At 34.8% G+C, this 16,723-nt stretch overlaps 1 protein-coding gene and 1 pseudogene across 2 annotated transcripts; both read left to right on the top strand.

Annotated features, from left to right (window-relative positions):
• Nucleotides 1-454: 454 nt before the first annotated feature.
• LOC125207768 (zeatin O-glucosyltransferase-like) lies at nucleotides 455-2,037 on the top strand. The gene has a single exon (XM_048107246.2). The coding sequence runs from the start codon at nucleotides 487-489 to the stop codon at nucleotides 1,894-1,896; it is 1,410 nt and encodes a 469-aa protein (XP_047963203.1). The 5' UTR covers nucleotides 455-486; the 3' UTR covers nucleotides 1,897-2,037.
• Nucleotides 2,038-9,863: 7,826 nt separating this feature from the next.
• On the top strand, nucleotides 9,864-12,033 carry LOC148923281 (uncharacterized; annotated as a pseudogene). The gene is made up of 2 exons (XR_016132568.1): nucleotides 9,864-11,523; nucleotides 11,739-12,033. The product of XR_016132568.1 is annotated as an uncharacterized LOC148923281 (transcript).
• The last annotated feature ends 4,690 nt before the right edge of the window (nucleotides 12,034-16,723 follow it).

Genomic DNA, 16,723 nt, shown 5'->3' on the forward strand with positions numbered 1-16,723 from the left:
ATCTAATGAATAAAAATAAATTTCACAAATTTTAAATATAATCATAACTATATACTACTATCCGGTCATAATCTACATCTCAATAGGTTAACCGTCTTATTGAAAACTCATTCTTTATATTTTTATACTTAGAAATGTTTTATTTTATGTGATTAATATTTTAAAATTCTTAATGACATTATTAATTACTAAAATTACAAAAAAATTATAATTAATTAATTTTTTATTTGAAACCGTAGATAAAATGAACAAAATAGAACTTTTAATTTTATACTAGTATATTTTAAGAGATTATTAAAATTAAAATAAATGTATAACATAACATAACCCTTAGAAAATAAACGTATATGTATTGTAAATACAGATTAATATTGATAATCTTATCACACACTAATAAATAAGACCAAAATAATACTTGCAATATAAAAATATAAGTGAGACACAAATCAAAATCTTCCATCGATAAAAGGTCGTCTATTTACCAACATGTTTAGCAAGAAAAAAGAGAATCGTAGTCCAATGGAAAACCACAATTCATCCCATGTGACGGTGGTGATGGTGCCGCTTGCGGCGCAGGGTCATCTGAACCAACTCCTCCACCTCTCCCGCCTCATCGCCGCCCACAACATACCCGTCCACTACGTCGGCGCTACCACCCACATCCGGCAGGCCAAGCTCCGCCTCCACGGCTGCGACCTTTCTTCCAACATCCATTTCATAGAATTCCCAATTCCCCCCTTCACCACCCCACCCCCCGACCACTCCCTCAAATTCCCTTCGCAGCTCGTCCCCGCCCTCACCGCCACCACCCACCTCCGCCGCCCCGTCCACGCCTTCGTGGGCGGCCTGTCCGCGGCCTTCAGGAGGGTCATAGTTATCTATGATGTCCTCATGTCTTATGTCGTGCAAGACATGGCTTCTATCCCCAATGCCCGTTGCTACCTTTTCCGTAGCTTCTCCTGCTTCTGCACCTGCGCCTGGGAATCCCGAGAATTGCCGGATCTCCCACCCGCCGCCGCTGGAATTCTCAACCAAATACCCTCCGTCAAAGGCTACTACTCCAAGGAATTTCAAGATTTTCTCGATTTGCAATTCGGCGCCAAGAAGGTTTCCTGCGGAGAAATCATCAATTCATGCAGTGAAATCGAGGGTTTATATCTAGATTTGTGGGCGCAGGGAATTAACAAAAAGGGGGGTTTAACTTTATGGGCGATGGGGCCATTCAATCCTGCGAAAATCTCACGAAAATCCGATCACGAATGCTTGAAATGGCTGAACAAACAGCCGCGGAATTCAGTAATCTTCATTTCGTTCGGGACGACGACGACGTTTTCCGAGGAACAAATGGGAGAGATCGCGGCGGGGTTGGAGAGGAGCAAGCAGAGGTTCATTTGGGTGGTGAGGGGTGCAGACAGGGGCGACATCTTCACCGGAAATTCGCAGCAGAATCAGCAGGTGCCTGAGGGGTTTGAGGAGAGGGTTGGAAGGAGAGGGATTGTAGTGAGAGAATGGGCGCCGCAGATGGAGATATTGGGGCACCCGTCGACGGGGGGTTTCATGAGCCACTGCGGCTGGAATTCATGCTTGGAGAGCATCACTAGCGGCGTGCCCATGGCGGCCTGGCCGATGCACTCTGACCAGCCAGCCAATGCCGTGCTGGTGGCCAGGGTGCTCGGGATCGGCGTTGAGGTGGTGGAGACCTGGACTCGACAAGGTACCGGGGCGGTGAAGGCCGGCCGGGTCGAGGAGGTCGTGAAGAGGCTGATGGTGAGCACGGAAGGGGATGGGATGAGGAAACGCGCGGCGGAATTGGGAGCAAGGGTCAGGAATTCGATTCTTCAAAGTCGCCAGATTCAAGCCTTTATTTCTCATATTACTAATACTACTTGGTTTTAGTTGAACCATGTTTGCAACTGCAAAATGGAGTAATGTTATCGGAATCATTCGATAAGACTTATGTAAAAGAGTTGAATTTTGACATGATTAGTCTGCCGTGTGGTGGGAAATTATTTTAAGGCTGTGAAAGTTCGACTATAATTATTTTCTTAAAATGTGAATTTTTAACAAAAATAATTATGTAAATATTCTGACCAATCCGTTAACAAGTACTACCACTCTAAATCAGCAGATCTTGTTGTGATTTGCAAATGTCAGTAGATTGGACGTTAGTCTCCATGACATTTCATATGTATCTGTCACATGGTAGTGTCCTACTTTTCAAATAAATTTACAAGCGGATTGGTTTTGTCTCATATGTTGGACAAGGGAAACATTGATGATAAATTAAAACTAAATTACAACTGAAACATTGATGATAAATTAAAGCTAAGCTACAAATGACTATAGATGTAAGACGATGATGAATAACAAACTAGTCTTAAACGCAAAACACCAAACAACATTATGAACTCTGAATTTTTAAATTACTTTAGAAGACAAAGTTTTTTTAAAACTCAGAATTCTCTCTAATGAACTATAAATTTCATATTGTTTTTAAGCATTTAAAACTAGTTTGATATATAATACAATCCGGTATTATCATCATCCACACCACCATAATTTTAAATATGTGTTTCAACTCAACGTCACATTTCTTCAAAAAAAGTCATACTAGAACAATTATGAATTATATATTTTTTGTGAATCTCTAGAGCGATGGAAGGATTACATGAAGATGGACACATGTAGACTTGAATTGTTAGGGGACTTGAATGCTAAGAATTGAATCTTGATCACAACATTCAAGAACGCCCCATCTATTACTTTTTAAACCTTTTAACTTTTTTTCATATGAGAGTAGGTTTGTGTTAAAATGACAATCCCTCTTAAAATGACAACGTGACAACGCTTATACAGCAATATTTAAACGCTACACAGCAATATGACAAACACTACACAACAATCTATAGATTGCTGTATAGTGGTCGGATATTGTTGTTCAAGAAAAATTGTTGTACAAAGACCAGCATATTGCTGCCCGTCTTTTTCCAGAATTTTTTTTTGCCACGTGGCAGCTTATTATTCGTCCACGTGTACAAATGATTGGCTAGAAATGGTGGTATGATGTTATTTTAAGGGGTGGTGGCACCCTAACATGCCCCTATGAGAGTATTATTAAAAAGAATTCAATATCTAAAATGTATAGTTTCATGAACAATCAATATATTAATTGATCAACAAAATGAAAAATAAGGAAAAAAATATAAATCTATGATTTCAATTCACATTGGTGTGTTTAAACTGCTTAACTTCTTACTTATGTGATGCACAAGCCATAAAACAATGATGAATTTTTTTTAACCAATATGAAACAATAATAAAATTTTTTGTACCAACATTAACAATTATGAAATATTTTGTACTTCACAACAAAAATAACGGAATGTACTAAATTGAAAGACAAATGAAACATTTTGTATGATTTATGTGAACTTCAAACGCTTTCATACTAGTAATATGGAACAGATGTGAAACATTTTGTATTGAGTTGTATTTATCATCTCATAATGGTTTTACCAACACAAAGTCCATGTTGCCTCCTTCGAAAACAAGAAAGATGAGAGACAAAATATTCAGAAGCAATGCCTGATTTGAATCTGTGATATGTTTGTAAACATTATTTGTTTATGCAGCTTTCTATTTCCATGCAGGTGATTAACATATTTAAGTATGGTTAAATTAGCGCTAAACTTTAGGAACCACTATTTTGGTTGAATTTATTTAGTTTGTTATTATCTTGTTTAGGAATCACGCATTTTGGTTTAATAGTTGATTTACGAGTGGTAGAGATGAAAAGAGTGTTGGAGAAATTTTAGGAATTTATTGGGTAGTACTCCCTCTTAACATAAAAATATAAATATGCACTATTTTCTTTTTGTCCATGCTAAAAAAATATGCATTTTCAAAATTTAAAAACTTTTAATTATTTTTTTTTTCAGTCTTTCTTTTATTTTATTAATTTTATATTAAAACTAGTGTCGAATACAAAGTGCATGTTTTTGGACTGAGGGAGTACTTTTTTAAAAAAAATCTTGTGGAAGTATAATATATTTGTAGAATGAATCTCAAAAAAATCTATAATTTCATTAAAAAAAATACTCTTCATTAATGTTTAATAATACTGAAATTAATTACATAAAGTAAAAGGAACAAGAAAACGAAAAATAATGAAAAAGTCCAAGAATCTACTAATTGAATTACATTGATCGGCTGCGAGGATTCATGGTGTTGACGAGGATTAATCATGAAACTAAAAGAACAAGAAAACTAAAAATAATAAAAAAGCAAAGAATCTATAAATTGAATTCATATCGAGCGGCTGTGAGTGAGGTTTCTGTTATGAGGATTCATGGAGTTGACGCCGATGTCAATATCGGGATTGCCGCATCTCGGCGCCATCATTGACAATAAGGTTTGATCATCCAATATTCCCGTGGGTTTGATGCCAAAATTTCCTTGATAAGTTTTGATAGCTAATTCCAGAATTTGGTCTTCGGAAGCACCGGTACCGAGGTTGAGTTGTGCGTATTCGTAATAACCATATCTTTGAAGATGAAATTCCGAATCAAATAATTGGATTGTATTGGCTGTAGGGACTTTTACCAACTCAAAACCCATGCTGTTTCCCTTGGTACCAGAAGAGACAGAAAGTAGGAACACAACAAGAAGAAGGACGATGGACAAAATATTCAAAAGCTTAAGAGCCATGGCTGCTGATATGTTTAGTGTGTTTGGAAATTTGGAATTGCAACTTGTTAATGCTTCTGCATTCGTTTAATTTATAGATGCCTCAGTTTTCCTAATTCTAGAAGGACTACTCCATATTAGCAGATTTCCTTATACCCGTAGGATATGGACATATTTAATTGCCACATTAAATTCGATAATTGTGGATCTATATCATCTAATGTGACTGATTTGATTAGTTTGTTTGGTTGTATATTACTATTAAAAAGAATAAAATATGTTAAAAGGGAGGGAGGAGGGTGATATGGCAATAGTGTCCGAGAGCAGCAAATATCTTGGGCTAAGAGCAGCAGCCCAATATTAGGGCAAGATCTAAGATTCGGATAGATCGCTTTTCCTAATTTAGTTTAATAGGATGATAGCCTTTTCCTAATTATTAGTCCAACATAATTTAGTTTAATATATTAATTGATCATTGTGGTACGGTTGTGAATTTTTGTATCTTAGTGGTACTGAACAAACCGAAATTTACCAAGCTTGATGATTTTACAAATAATTAATTATATAATTAATCAGTAATGCATTACAAATAATTAATCAACTATAAATTACTTATGGCCCTAACTCATCTGCATTAATTAAATATATTTACTATAAAACTAAATTATATTATTGATAACAATGAAATGTATTAGTACTATAAATCTACCAAATCATGAACTACAAAAACACATCATGACACAACAAAAACAAGAATTCCATAAACCTAGCTGTCAAAGGCCTCTTACGTCATCTAGAATAGGAGTGGAAAAAAATATCAAAATAACAGCCTTACTATAATGGATTAATATAAAAAATACTTATAACGGTATGATATCTTATTAAGATAAGAATATGAATTTTTATATACCGCGGTTTATCAAAACTCGGTATATAATGAAAATATGGTACTACCAAAATATGGTATTATATCAAAGGGTCCTATTATAATGCTTATAGCACCCTAATCCAAAATCAAGACTAAATCTCCACCCTTGGATTTTAAAATGAGTGGATAAGATTAAAGCTCACAAAATCTCAATAAATAGTAGACAAAATATCAACAAAAGGGTAATATCGTCATTATGTTATCATATGATAATTTTTGTTAGTGTTTTTTTATATCAACATTGTGTATTACAAATATCAACAATATGACATTAGAATATCAACACAAGGACAAGAAAATATCAACACATTTTTATTGAGATTGGACATGCATAATATTGAGATTTTGCTACAATATATTGAGATTTTTTGTTGCATTTGTTGAAAATAGCTGCTTATCAACATGTACGAAAATTGAAATATAATTTATCAAATTTCATCACCCGAACATCGTCGGAACATATGCAATTGAGATCTCGTTGGAATCCTTATTAAATTATCTTTAATTTGATATATTTTTTGCGAAAAAATAATTTAAATTGAGAGAGTTACGTAAATTTAAAGATTTGAGATGATTTTGAGGAGAGAGAAAGTAGTTAGTTATAATTACTACATATAGGATTTGACATTAATACCTTTTTAATTTAATTAATAATTATTTAAATTTAAAATATATTACACTTGACATTATATTAACCACAAGATCTTCTAATCTAATGGTTGAAAATTGGTCTCAATTTGGGATTGGTAATTAGTTAGCAATTGATTATGTCCCTTATATCAAATACCTGGTATATACCCAATCTAAATATAATTGTATATTAAATATATAGTATAATATAACTTTAAATTATATTTATTGTTAAATAAAATATTTTTTAAATTATATAATATAAATAATATTTAACTTCTTATTATGTTTTCTAATTAAATTAATTTTTAACTTAATTAATTTGAATACGAGATTTATTAAAAATTAGAAATTACGTATTAACATCCAATTTTTCTGGCAGTTATGATGAATCCAATTCTTCTTTAAGTTCATGTCGGTCGAGAATGGAGGGTTGATTATTTGGTTTATTTGTGTTTTATATAGTATAATTGTATTGATTTAAGCATTGTATGTTTTAGTAGGTTTATAATTTATGGTATAAATTATATATGTGTACAATATCTACCCATTTTCTATAAGTTTGTTATTTTATAGTGGACTTTTTGTATAAATGTATTGATGATAGGTCTAATTGTTCATTTTATTCTATACTAATTATGTACTCCCTCCGTCCAAAGATAAGCGACTCACATTCCTTTTTAGGACGTCCCAAGATAAGTGGGCCATTTCCTTTTTTGCTATTCTCTATCTTACATTTTCTCTCTATTTTATTAACTCCTTTTATTTTATTCACTTTCCGTTTTACTAACGAAACCCCATTTCCTTAAATCCCGTCCGAAAAGTTTGTGCTCACTTATCTTGAGACGAAAGGAGTATATTTTTTATTCTAGTAAGTTGAGTTTGTTTTGTACTCATGATCTAAGTCACAATTAGATATGAAATATTTTTTCAATAGTATATGAACTTTAGTAGTATATTTTTTCACACAAAATTTTTATTTATAGTATAACAACATTTATTAATCAGTAATTATAAAAAATATTATGTTGTTTTTCTTGGTTTGATGACTTATAAATTTTTACCTTTATAACCTATATTGCATAATTTAAGAAGTATATAACCTATATAGCATAATTTAAGAAGTAAAGAATAGGGGAGTGATCAATTGCTAACTCATCATTTAATTGTTAACTACAACTAATTTAAGGCCGCATGATTTTAAAAAACATGTGGTCTACAATTTGCCACGTGTAATTTTCATTTTTATTAATTAAATCGAAAAAGAAAAAAAAACCGCCAAATTAGGGTTTTGGATGAAAATGTCAATATAGTGTTTCGAAAATATCAACACAATGCTTTGAGAATGTCAACACAAATTTAGGATTGACATTGTATATGTATATGCTTTATATTGACATATTATCTTAGCTGCATTGACATTAACCTGTGTACGAAAAATACGAAAATTCTAGATTTTTTTTTTCAAATTTTGACGTCGGAACATATGCATGTAGTATATCGTTGGAATCCTTATAAAATTATCTTTAATTTGATATATGTTATATGAATTTAAAGTTTTGGGATTTCTTTTAAAAGTTAGTTATAACTAACTTGACATTAATACCCCTATTGATTTTTATTGGAATTAATCCTATAGCCTATTGACGTTTTTTGTTGATCATATTGACATTTTGTGGTTGATGATCTAGGCCTTTAATTTGAATATCTAATGGCTATTATTGAGTTGTAGTTAACAATTAAGCATTGAGTTAACAATATAACACTCCCCGTAAAGAATATTTGTTGACAATATTTATGTTATTAAGTGTAACAAAAAATAAAATAAGAAATCTTATTATAAAAATTGTATTTGAATAAATATATAGTGGCATGATAATTATGGTGATAAAGGATAATAATTTTAGAAAATTTGTTCTATTTATAAACACACTATGCTTATAAATATTTAATTATAATAGATTTACTATAAACTACATTTAATAGAGTATTTTGAATTTAAATGGATTAATATTTATCTACAAATATTTATAGTATTTATTATTTGTGATTGCATAAAATTTGTACATATACTAATATTTATCTCCCAATTCTTGAATGTTTGATTCTAGTATTTTATGTAATACTACTACAATTTCTACTGATTTTATGATTTTTTGGAACTTTTATGAGATGTTTAATTTATTATGTAATGCATAGAGCAACATTATGATAATATATCAACAAACATTTCAGTACGTGTAAATAAGTGTTTGACTATTCCTATATTTTGTTTCATTACTACAAATTTCTACAGATTTTATGATATTTTTGGAACTTTTATGATATATAGTTTATTTTGTAATATATAGAGAAATATTATTATAGTATACAAATAAATATTCTATTAAATAAATTTTAAATTTTCTATTTTGATGCATAATAATTTAATATTATATCATTTACACAAACAAGTTATCATGCACAGCAAGTTTTGCTATTGAACGACACAATATAATCTTTTTTATATTTATTTGTTCATAAATTTGATGAAAGAAATCTTAGTTGTTAGAATTGATTTTTATAACTAAAAATGTGTGCTTAATTTTTTAAATTTGTATGAATATAATACTCCCTTCGTCCCACAAAGATTGTCTCACTTTGACCGGGCACATGTTTTAAAAAATGTAATGGAAAGTGAGTTGAAAAAATTAGTGGAATGTGGGTCATACTTTTATATATTAGTGTTATAGTAAAATGTGAGTAGGAATGAGTTAGTGGAATATGTGGTCCACTATAAAAAATGGTAAAAAGTGAAATGAGACAAATTTTGTGGGACGGATGAAAATAGAAAAATGGGATAATATTTGTGGAACGGAGGGAGTAATAAATTAAAGATCTTTGCATGGGCTAATTGTTCTTATTAAATACTCCCTCCGTACCCGATTAAGAGTCACACTTTTCCATTTCAGTCCGTCTCCAATTAAGAGTCACACTTCATTTTTACCATAAATGGTAAGTAAGTCTCACATTCCAGTAACTCACTTCACTCACATTTTATTATAAAACCAATATAAAAAAGTGGGTCTCACATTCCACTAACTTTTTCAACCAACTTTTCTTTACATTTCTTAAAACCCGTACCCGATCAAAGTGTGACTCTTAATCGGGGACGGAGGGAGTATGTCCGTATCCTACATGTAAATGGAAAGAACAAATATAAATTAAAATCCTTCTAGTATTAGGATAATCTCTGCGGCTCTATAAATTAAACAGATGCAGAAGCATTAACAAGTTGCAATCCAAATTTCCAAACACAGTAAACAAATCAGCAGCCATGGCTCCTAAGCTTTTGAATATTTTGTCCATCGTCTTTCTTGTTGTTGTGTTCCTACTTTGTCACTGTACCGGAAGCAAGGGAAACAAGACGGATCTTGAGTTGGTAAAACTCCCTGCAACCCATGACAACCCAATTTGATTTGGAAGTTCATCTTCAAGAATATGGAAGCAAGGGAAACAAGACGGGTTTGCAACCAAGAACCCAATTTGATTTGGAAGTTCATCTTCGGGAATATGGTTATTACCAATGCGCGCAATGTTAGAGAACATAGTGAAGAGCATACTCATAGAGAAGCTTGAGTTCAAGCTGAAGTCGTGTTGCGTGAGAAGCGGCGTACGTTGCAACATGGAGTTGAGTTGGATCATGATAAGCAGCGTGAGATTGAGCTGGCAGCTGATGAAGCTGGACCTCCTGGTGCACGAGGAATCAGCTGCACCACACACACTAAAGCCAAGCCTAAAGAGAATTCTGTTATGAATGAAGTGAAGGACCACCAAAGGACATGGAGAGACGTGGCTGCACAAGGAGTGATGAAGAAGAACTAAACAAGATTCTGTTTGCTTAGCATGTGGTTTAAGAAGTTAATTATGATTAGAGATAGATTCTAGATTGTTCTGAATCGTAGTATAAATATGTAATGTTCATGAAATGATTCTATCAAGAAAACAGTCACATGCTATTTTGAGTATTGCTTCCAATTTACTTTCTTCTTCATCATGAATGCCTTTGTTTCTTTTCATGATATCAGAGCAGGATCATTTTGATCCTGTCTCTCCTACCCTTTATCAAACTTTATCTCATTACCAAATATGGCAGAATCAAACGGTTCCAATGCCACATCCATTCCTCTTTCTGCTTTACTTGTTTTTTCACAACTACCTCCAATCTTAGTCAAGTTGACAGATGGAAACTTTCTAATGTGGCAGCAGCAAGTTGAAGTAACGGTGTGGGGATATGGCCTTGAAGGATTTCTCACCGGAGAAGCTGTTCCACCACCACAAATGGAGTCAGATCCAGATCAGGGGACAATGGTGCCAAATCCGGCCTACATTTCCTGGCAGAGACAAGATCGAAGAGTGGCTGGATGGCTGTTTGTCCTCTCTGTCTGAAGGTGCTCTTGTTCTTGTTGTCGAACTCAGATCCGCAAGAGACATATGGAGGGCGCTAGAGACCAACTTCGCCAGCAGATCGACAGCGAAAGTGATGCAATATAGGCAGCAAATGCAAAATCAGAAGAAGGATGCACTTCCTATGCCTGAATATTTGAGTAAAATGAGATCATATTTTGATCTTCTTGGATCTGTTGGATGCAGGGTATCAGATGGAGAACAAATATTGCATATCTTAGGTGGACTTGGGCAAGAATATGATCCAGCGGTTTGCTCAGTCACCTCCAGATCTGAACCGTGGACAGTACCTGATGTTTGTGCTTTTTTGCTCAGCTTTGAGTCAAGGTTGGAAACCACCAGAGCTCATGCTACACATGTTGAAGGATCACAACCTTCACTCAATCTTCTGCAACATTCAGGACAGAAGAAAGAAGTAGCTTCTTACAGCAACAAGTTTGATTCAAATGGAGGCAGAGGAGGTTCTAGGAATCAAAGAGGAGGTAGAGGTGGAGGAAGAGGTTTTGGCAGAGGAGGAAACAAGATCATTTGTCAGTTGTGTGAGAAGCCGGGACACTCAGCTGCAAAGTGTTGGCACAGATTTGAACAAAACTATGCTCCACCTCAAGTCCAGATCAGAGGGAATCAACCTTCACAACAGCAGAGTTTCTACAATCCCTCGGCACATCTGGTGCAATCTGGAGCTAGATCCCCATCTGCTCTTTCTCTTGGGAACACTTCAGAATATAATTATGATGTTGGAAGTTCAACCAGCTGGTATCCAGACTCTGGAGCAACGAATCATGTCTCAAATGACTTGAACAATCTTAACATCAGCTCAGAGTACACTGGAGGTAAAAATCTCATTCTAGGTAATGGTGAAGCAGTTGCTATTGCAAATATTGGTGAATCTGTTATAAAGTCTCATTGCCCAATTTTTTCCAGAATGCTACATCTGAAAAACCTTCTTCATGTTCCCAATATCACCAAGAATCTCCTTAGTGTGTCTCAGTTTGCTAAGGATAACTGTGTTTTCTTTGAATTTCACCCTACCTTTTGTCTTGTTAAGGACCAACTCACCAAGGAAATCGTGCTCAAGGGAACGCTTGAGAAGGGTCTCTATCATTTCTTAGTTGATCATTCTCCAATCAAGAGAAGCAGTAGCTCCAGTTTCCTAGCCAATCAAGAGGATCCAACTGTTCATTCTGTTGATTTACAAACTCCTAGCTGTAACAATAGTTCAGCCCTAGATATTGCCTTGTGGCATAATAGACTTGGGCATCCTACTCTAAACATTGTGAAAGTTGCTTTGAATAGCTGTAATATTCCTCATCTTTCAATGAAAAATTCACCTCTTTGTGATCCATGCTCTGTTGCTAAAGCACACAGATTGCCCTACTCTCCTTCCAGTTCAGTTTTTGATGCACCCCTTGAATTAATTCATAGTGACCTCTGGGGTCCCTCACCTATCATATCCAGAAATGGCTATTCTTATTATGTGTCTTTTATAGATCATTTCACTAGATTCACTTGGATCTATCTGTTGAAACACAAGAATGAAGTGTATTCAGTTTTTAAGCATTTTAAGGCTATGACTGAGAATCAGTTCAACTCCAACATCAAAATTCTTCAATCCGACTGGGGTGGTGAGTTTCAAGGGTTGGTTCCTTTCTTAAAAGAGTGTGGTATTGTACATAGGATATCCTGTCCTTATACACCTCAACAGAATGGCCTTGCTGAAAGGAAGCATAGGCATATTGTGGAAACTGGACTTACTCTCTTGGCTCAAGCATCTCTTCCTCAGAGTTTTTGGGATGATGCATTTCTCACGGCAGCTCACCTCATTAACCTCATGCCCTCCAAAGTTCTCAAAAACATTTCACCTTTTGAAAAACTCCACTCACATAAGCCTGACTACACCAATTTGAAAGTTTTTGGCTGTCTTTGTTATCCCTTGATCGACCTTACAACAAACATAAGTTGAACTTCAGATCAGTGAAAGCTACTTTTTTGGGATATAGTTCCTCTCATAAGGGATACAAAGCATTGCTCCCTGATGGCAGAATGATAATTACCAGAGACATCATTTTTGATGAATCTGTTTTTCCATATCAGCTTTTATCTAGAAAGGTAAAGATCATTCTTCAGTTACTCAATATCACACTTTCTTTTCTCCATCTTCAGTTCTGATCACAAATGACCTGCCTCCACCTGCACCAGCCCCTCGTCTCAATGACCATGACATTTTCTCTGATTCATCTTCATCTGATCATTCCACACCATCATCTACTCAGACTATACCTTCTGCTCATTCTGACTCTCAAAATTCTGATCCTTCATCCACTTCTTCCCAAAACTCAGCTGACTCTACTATTCCATCACCTCAAAATAATCAGGCCACCCATCCTATGACTACTAGAGCCAAGGCTGGAATTTTTAAACCAAAAATCTACTCTATTTCCCTTTCTCCTAATCTCATTCCCAGGTCTGCTCTCGAGGCCATTTTGATCCCTATTTGGAAGGCTACTATGCTCTCTGAGTTCATTGCTCTTCTTAAGAATCGCACTTGGATTCTGACCACACTCCCACCAGGTAAGAACCTCATTGGATGTACCTGGATTTTTAAGCTGAAATTTCATCTTTCTGGAGAAATTGCTAGACATAAAGCCAGACTAGTTGCTCAAGGGTTTTCACAACAGCCCGGTTTTGATTTTAATGAGACTTTTAGTCCAGTTGTTAAGCCTACAACAATTAGAGTCATTCTTAGTCTGGCTATTTCTCTTGGATGGTCTGTCACTCACTTGGATGTTAATAATGCATTCTTAAATGGTGATCTAGAGGAAGATATCTATATGAAACAACCTTTTGGATTTGAGCAAGGGGGACCACATTTGGTTTGCAAACTGAAAAAGGCTATATATGGGCTCAAACAGGCATCAAGGGCATGGTTCTTTACTGTTCATTCTGTGCTTCTATCTTTGGGTTTCTCACAGTCTAAAGCTGATGCTTCCATGTTCTTCAGGCAAAGAGGGGATGAAGTAATCTATCTTCTTATTTATGTTGATGATATGCTAGTGACAGGGAATTCACCTTCTTCAATCCAGAAACTTATCTCTCAGTTAAACTCTCACTTTTCTTTGAAAGATCTTGGGGAGGTGAGTCTATTTCTTGGAGTTGAAGTTGTCAAGACTGAAAATGGTTTACATCTTTGTCAATCCGCTTACATCAAAGATCTTTTAAAGAAAGCCAATATGATTGGGGCTAAGGGATGCCCAACTCCTATAGTTTCTGGTTGTGAACTGAGTAAAAACATTGGAGAGCCTATCACTGATCAGAAACTTTACAGAAGCATTGTAGGGGCACTGCAATATGTAGCCATCACTAGACCGGATATTAACTTTGCTGTAAACAAAGTTAGTCAATACATGGCATCGCCACTTGATACACATTGGAGGGCAGTAAAAAGGATTCTTAGATATTTATCTGGAACTCTTGATTATGGAATACAGATATGCAAGTCTAATGGTTTGATTTCTGCCTTTTCTGACTCTGATTGGGCTTCTGACTTGGATGATAGGAGGTCCACGAGTGGATATTGCACTTACTTTGGAAGAAATCTTATTTCTTGGTGTGTCAAGAAACAAACTGTTGTGGCAAGATCAAGCACAGAAGCAGAATACAGAAGCTTGGCACATGCTGCATCAGAAGTTAGTTGGCTGAGTGCACTTCTTGGTGAACTGAAGATTCGAAAGAAAGGAAGTCCAGTGGTTTGGGTTGACAATACGAGTGCAATTGCTCTTGCTTCTAATCCAGTTCTACATGCTAGAACAAAGCATATAGAATTGGACATTCACTTTGTTAGAGATAAAGTTTTGGGGAAAGAGATTGAGTTGAGACATGTTCCAACGAGAGACCAAATAGATGATATTTTTACTAAGCCGTTGCACAGACAATCCTTCGTGAAGCTGAGAGAAAAACTTGGTGTAGTATCTCTGTCTACGCTCGGATTGAGGGGGCGTGTTAGAGAACATAGTGAAGAGCATACTCATAGAGAAGCTCGAGTTCAAGCTGAAGTCGTGTTGCGTGAGAAGCGGCGTACGTTGCAACATGGAGTTGAGTTGGATCATGATAAGCAGCGTGAGATTGAGCTGGCAGCTGATGAAGCTGGACCTCCTGGTGCACGAGGAATCAGCTGCACCACACACACTAAAGCCAAGCCTAAAGAGAATTCTGTTATGAATGAAGTGAAGGACCACCAAAGGACATGGAGAGACGTGGCTGCACAAGGAGTGATGAAGAAGAACTAAACAAGATTCTGTTTGCTTAGCATGTGGTTTAAGAAGTTAATTATGATTAGAGATAGATTCTAGATTGTTCTGAATCGTAGTATAAATATGTAATGTTCATGAAATGATTCTATCAAGAAAACAGTCACATGCTATTTTGAGTATTGCTTCCAATTTACTTTCTTCTTCATCATGAATGCCTTTGTTCTTTTCATACAACTCATTCTCTCTGATGATGACCTATCTCTTCCAGACGTGAATTCAATTAGTAGCTAGATTCTTGATTTTTTCATTATTTTTTTTTGTTTTCTTGTTCCTTTTATTTTATGTATTTAATTTCAGTATTTTAAGACATTAACGAATACTAGTATTTTTTTAATGAAAGTTTCTTTTTCTACTTTTTTTCTAGAGATTCATTCTACTGATACTTCTGCAAAAATTATTAAAAAAAAAAACTTTGTATGTCTACCACTAGTAAATCAACTATTAAACCACTCGCAAAATGCGTGATTCCTAAAATCTTGAACAAAATGTTAACAAACTGAATAAATTAACTACTAAGCGCAAAATGAGTGATAACTAAAAATCTTGAACAAAATAATAACAAACTAAAAAAATTAACCACTAAGCATTAACATGTGTTAGTGCCTCGTGGTTCCTAACGTTTAGCATTAATTTTGTCCATCGTCTTTCTTGTTGTTGTGTTCCTACTTTGTCTCGAAAGTGTGTTAGTGCCTCGTGGTTCCTAACGTTTAGCATTAATTTTGTCCATCGTCTTTCTTGTTGTTGTGTTCCTACTTTGTCTCTCTTTCGATACCAAGGGAAACAAAACGGGTTTTGAGTTGATAAAATCCCCTATAGCCAATACAACTTAATTTGATTCGGAATTTCATCTTTGAACATATAGTTATTACGAATACTCAAAACTCAATCTCCAAATCAGTGATTCTAAAGATCAAATTCTGGAATTAGCCATCAAAACTTATCAAGGAAATATTGGCATTAAACCCACCGGTATATTGGATGATCAAACCTTATCGTCGAGGATGATGCATCAATGCGGCAATCGCGATATTAGTGGCGGTGTCAACTCCATGAATCTTCGCAATAGAAATCCCACTGCTAATTTGAAATTATGAATTGAATTTGTAGATTTTTTTACTTTTTCATTAATTTTCGATTCTTGTTTGACCATAAAATCACAACTGATGAATTTGTGAACAACTGTGAAATTATGAATTGAATTCGTAGATTTTTGGGTTTTTTCATTATTTTTAGTTTCTTGTTGTTTTGATTTTTAATTAATTGCAGTATAGCTAGACACTAATGAATTTTTTACGAAATCAAAGTGTTGAATATATTGCCATAGTTATATCTGTAAAATCATGGAACACTTATTTATCTTCCAACAGGCAAATTAATTAAGCCGTTGTTGAGTAGATGCAATTTTGGACTAGCCTTTGATGCATGACAAAAAGGTAGCGTTAATAAGTTGTTGACTCTAAACATCACATATAAATAATTAGACACCCAATCAATTAGTAAGTCATTAAAATTTATAGGATTGGATTCATCCATGGCTCTCAATCCTTCCTTCCATTTTGTCTGTTTCTTAACAATCGTTTCCGCACTCTGCAATGCCAACCGAAACATACATAATTTCCCACCTTCGCCATCACCATCACCATCGCGATCGCCTTTCCACTCCAACCTAGCTTCAACAATCAACAATTTCGACTACCTAAAATACTTGGAAAATTACGGGTAC

The sequence above is a fragment of the Salvia hispanica genome, chromosome 6, assembly GCF_029641045.1.
Source record: "Salvia hispanica isolate PSC_SH4W2 chromosome 6, Shi_PSC_v1, whole genome shotgun sequence".
Lineage (NCBI taxonomy): Eukaryota > Viridiplantae > Streptophyta > Magnoliopsida > Lamiales > Lamiaceae > Salvia > Salvia hispanica.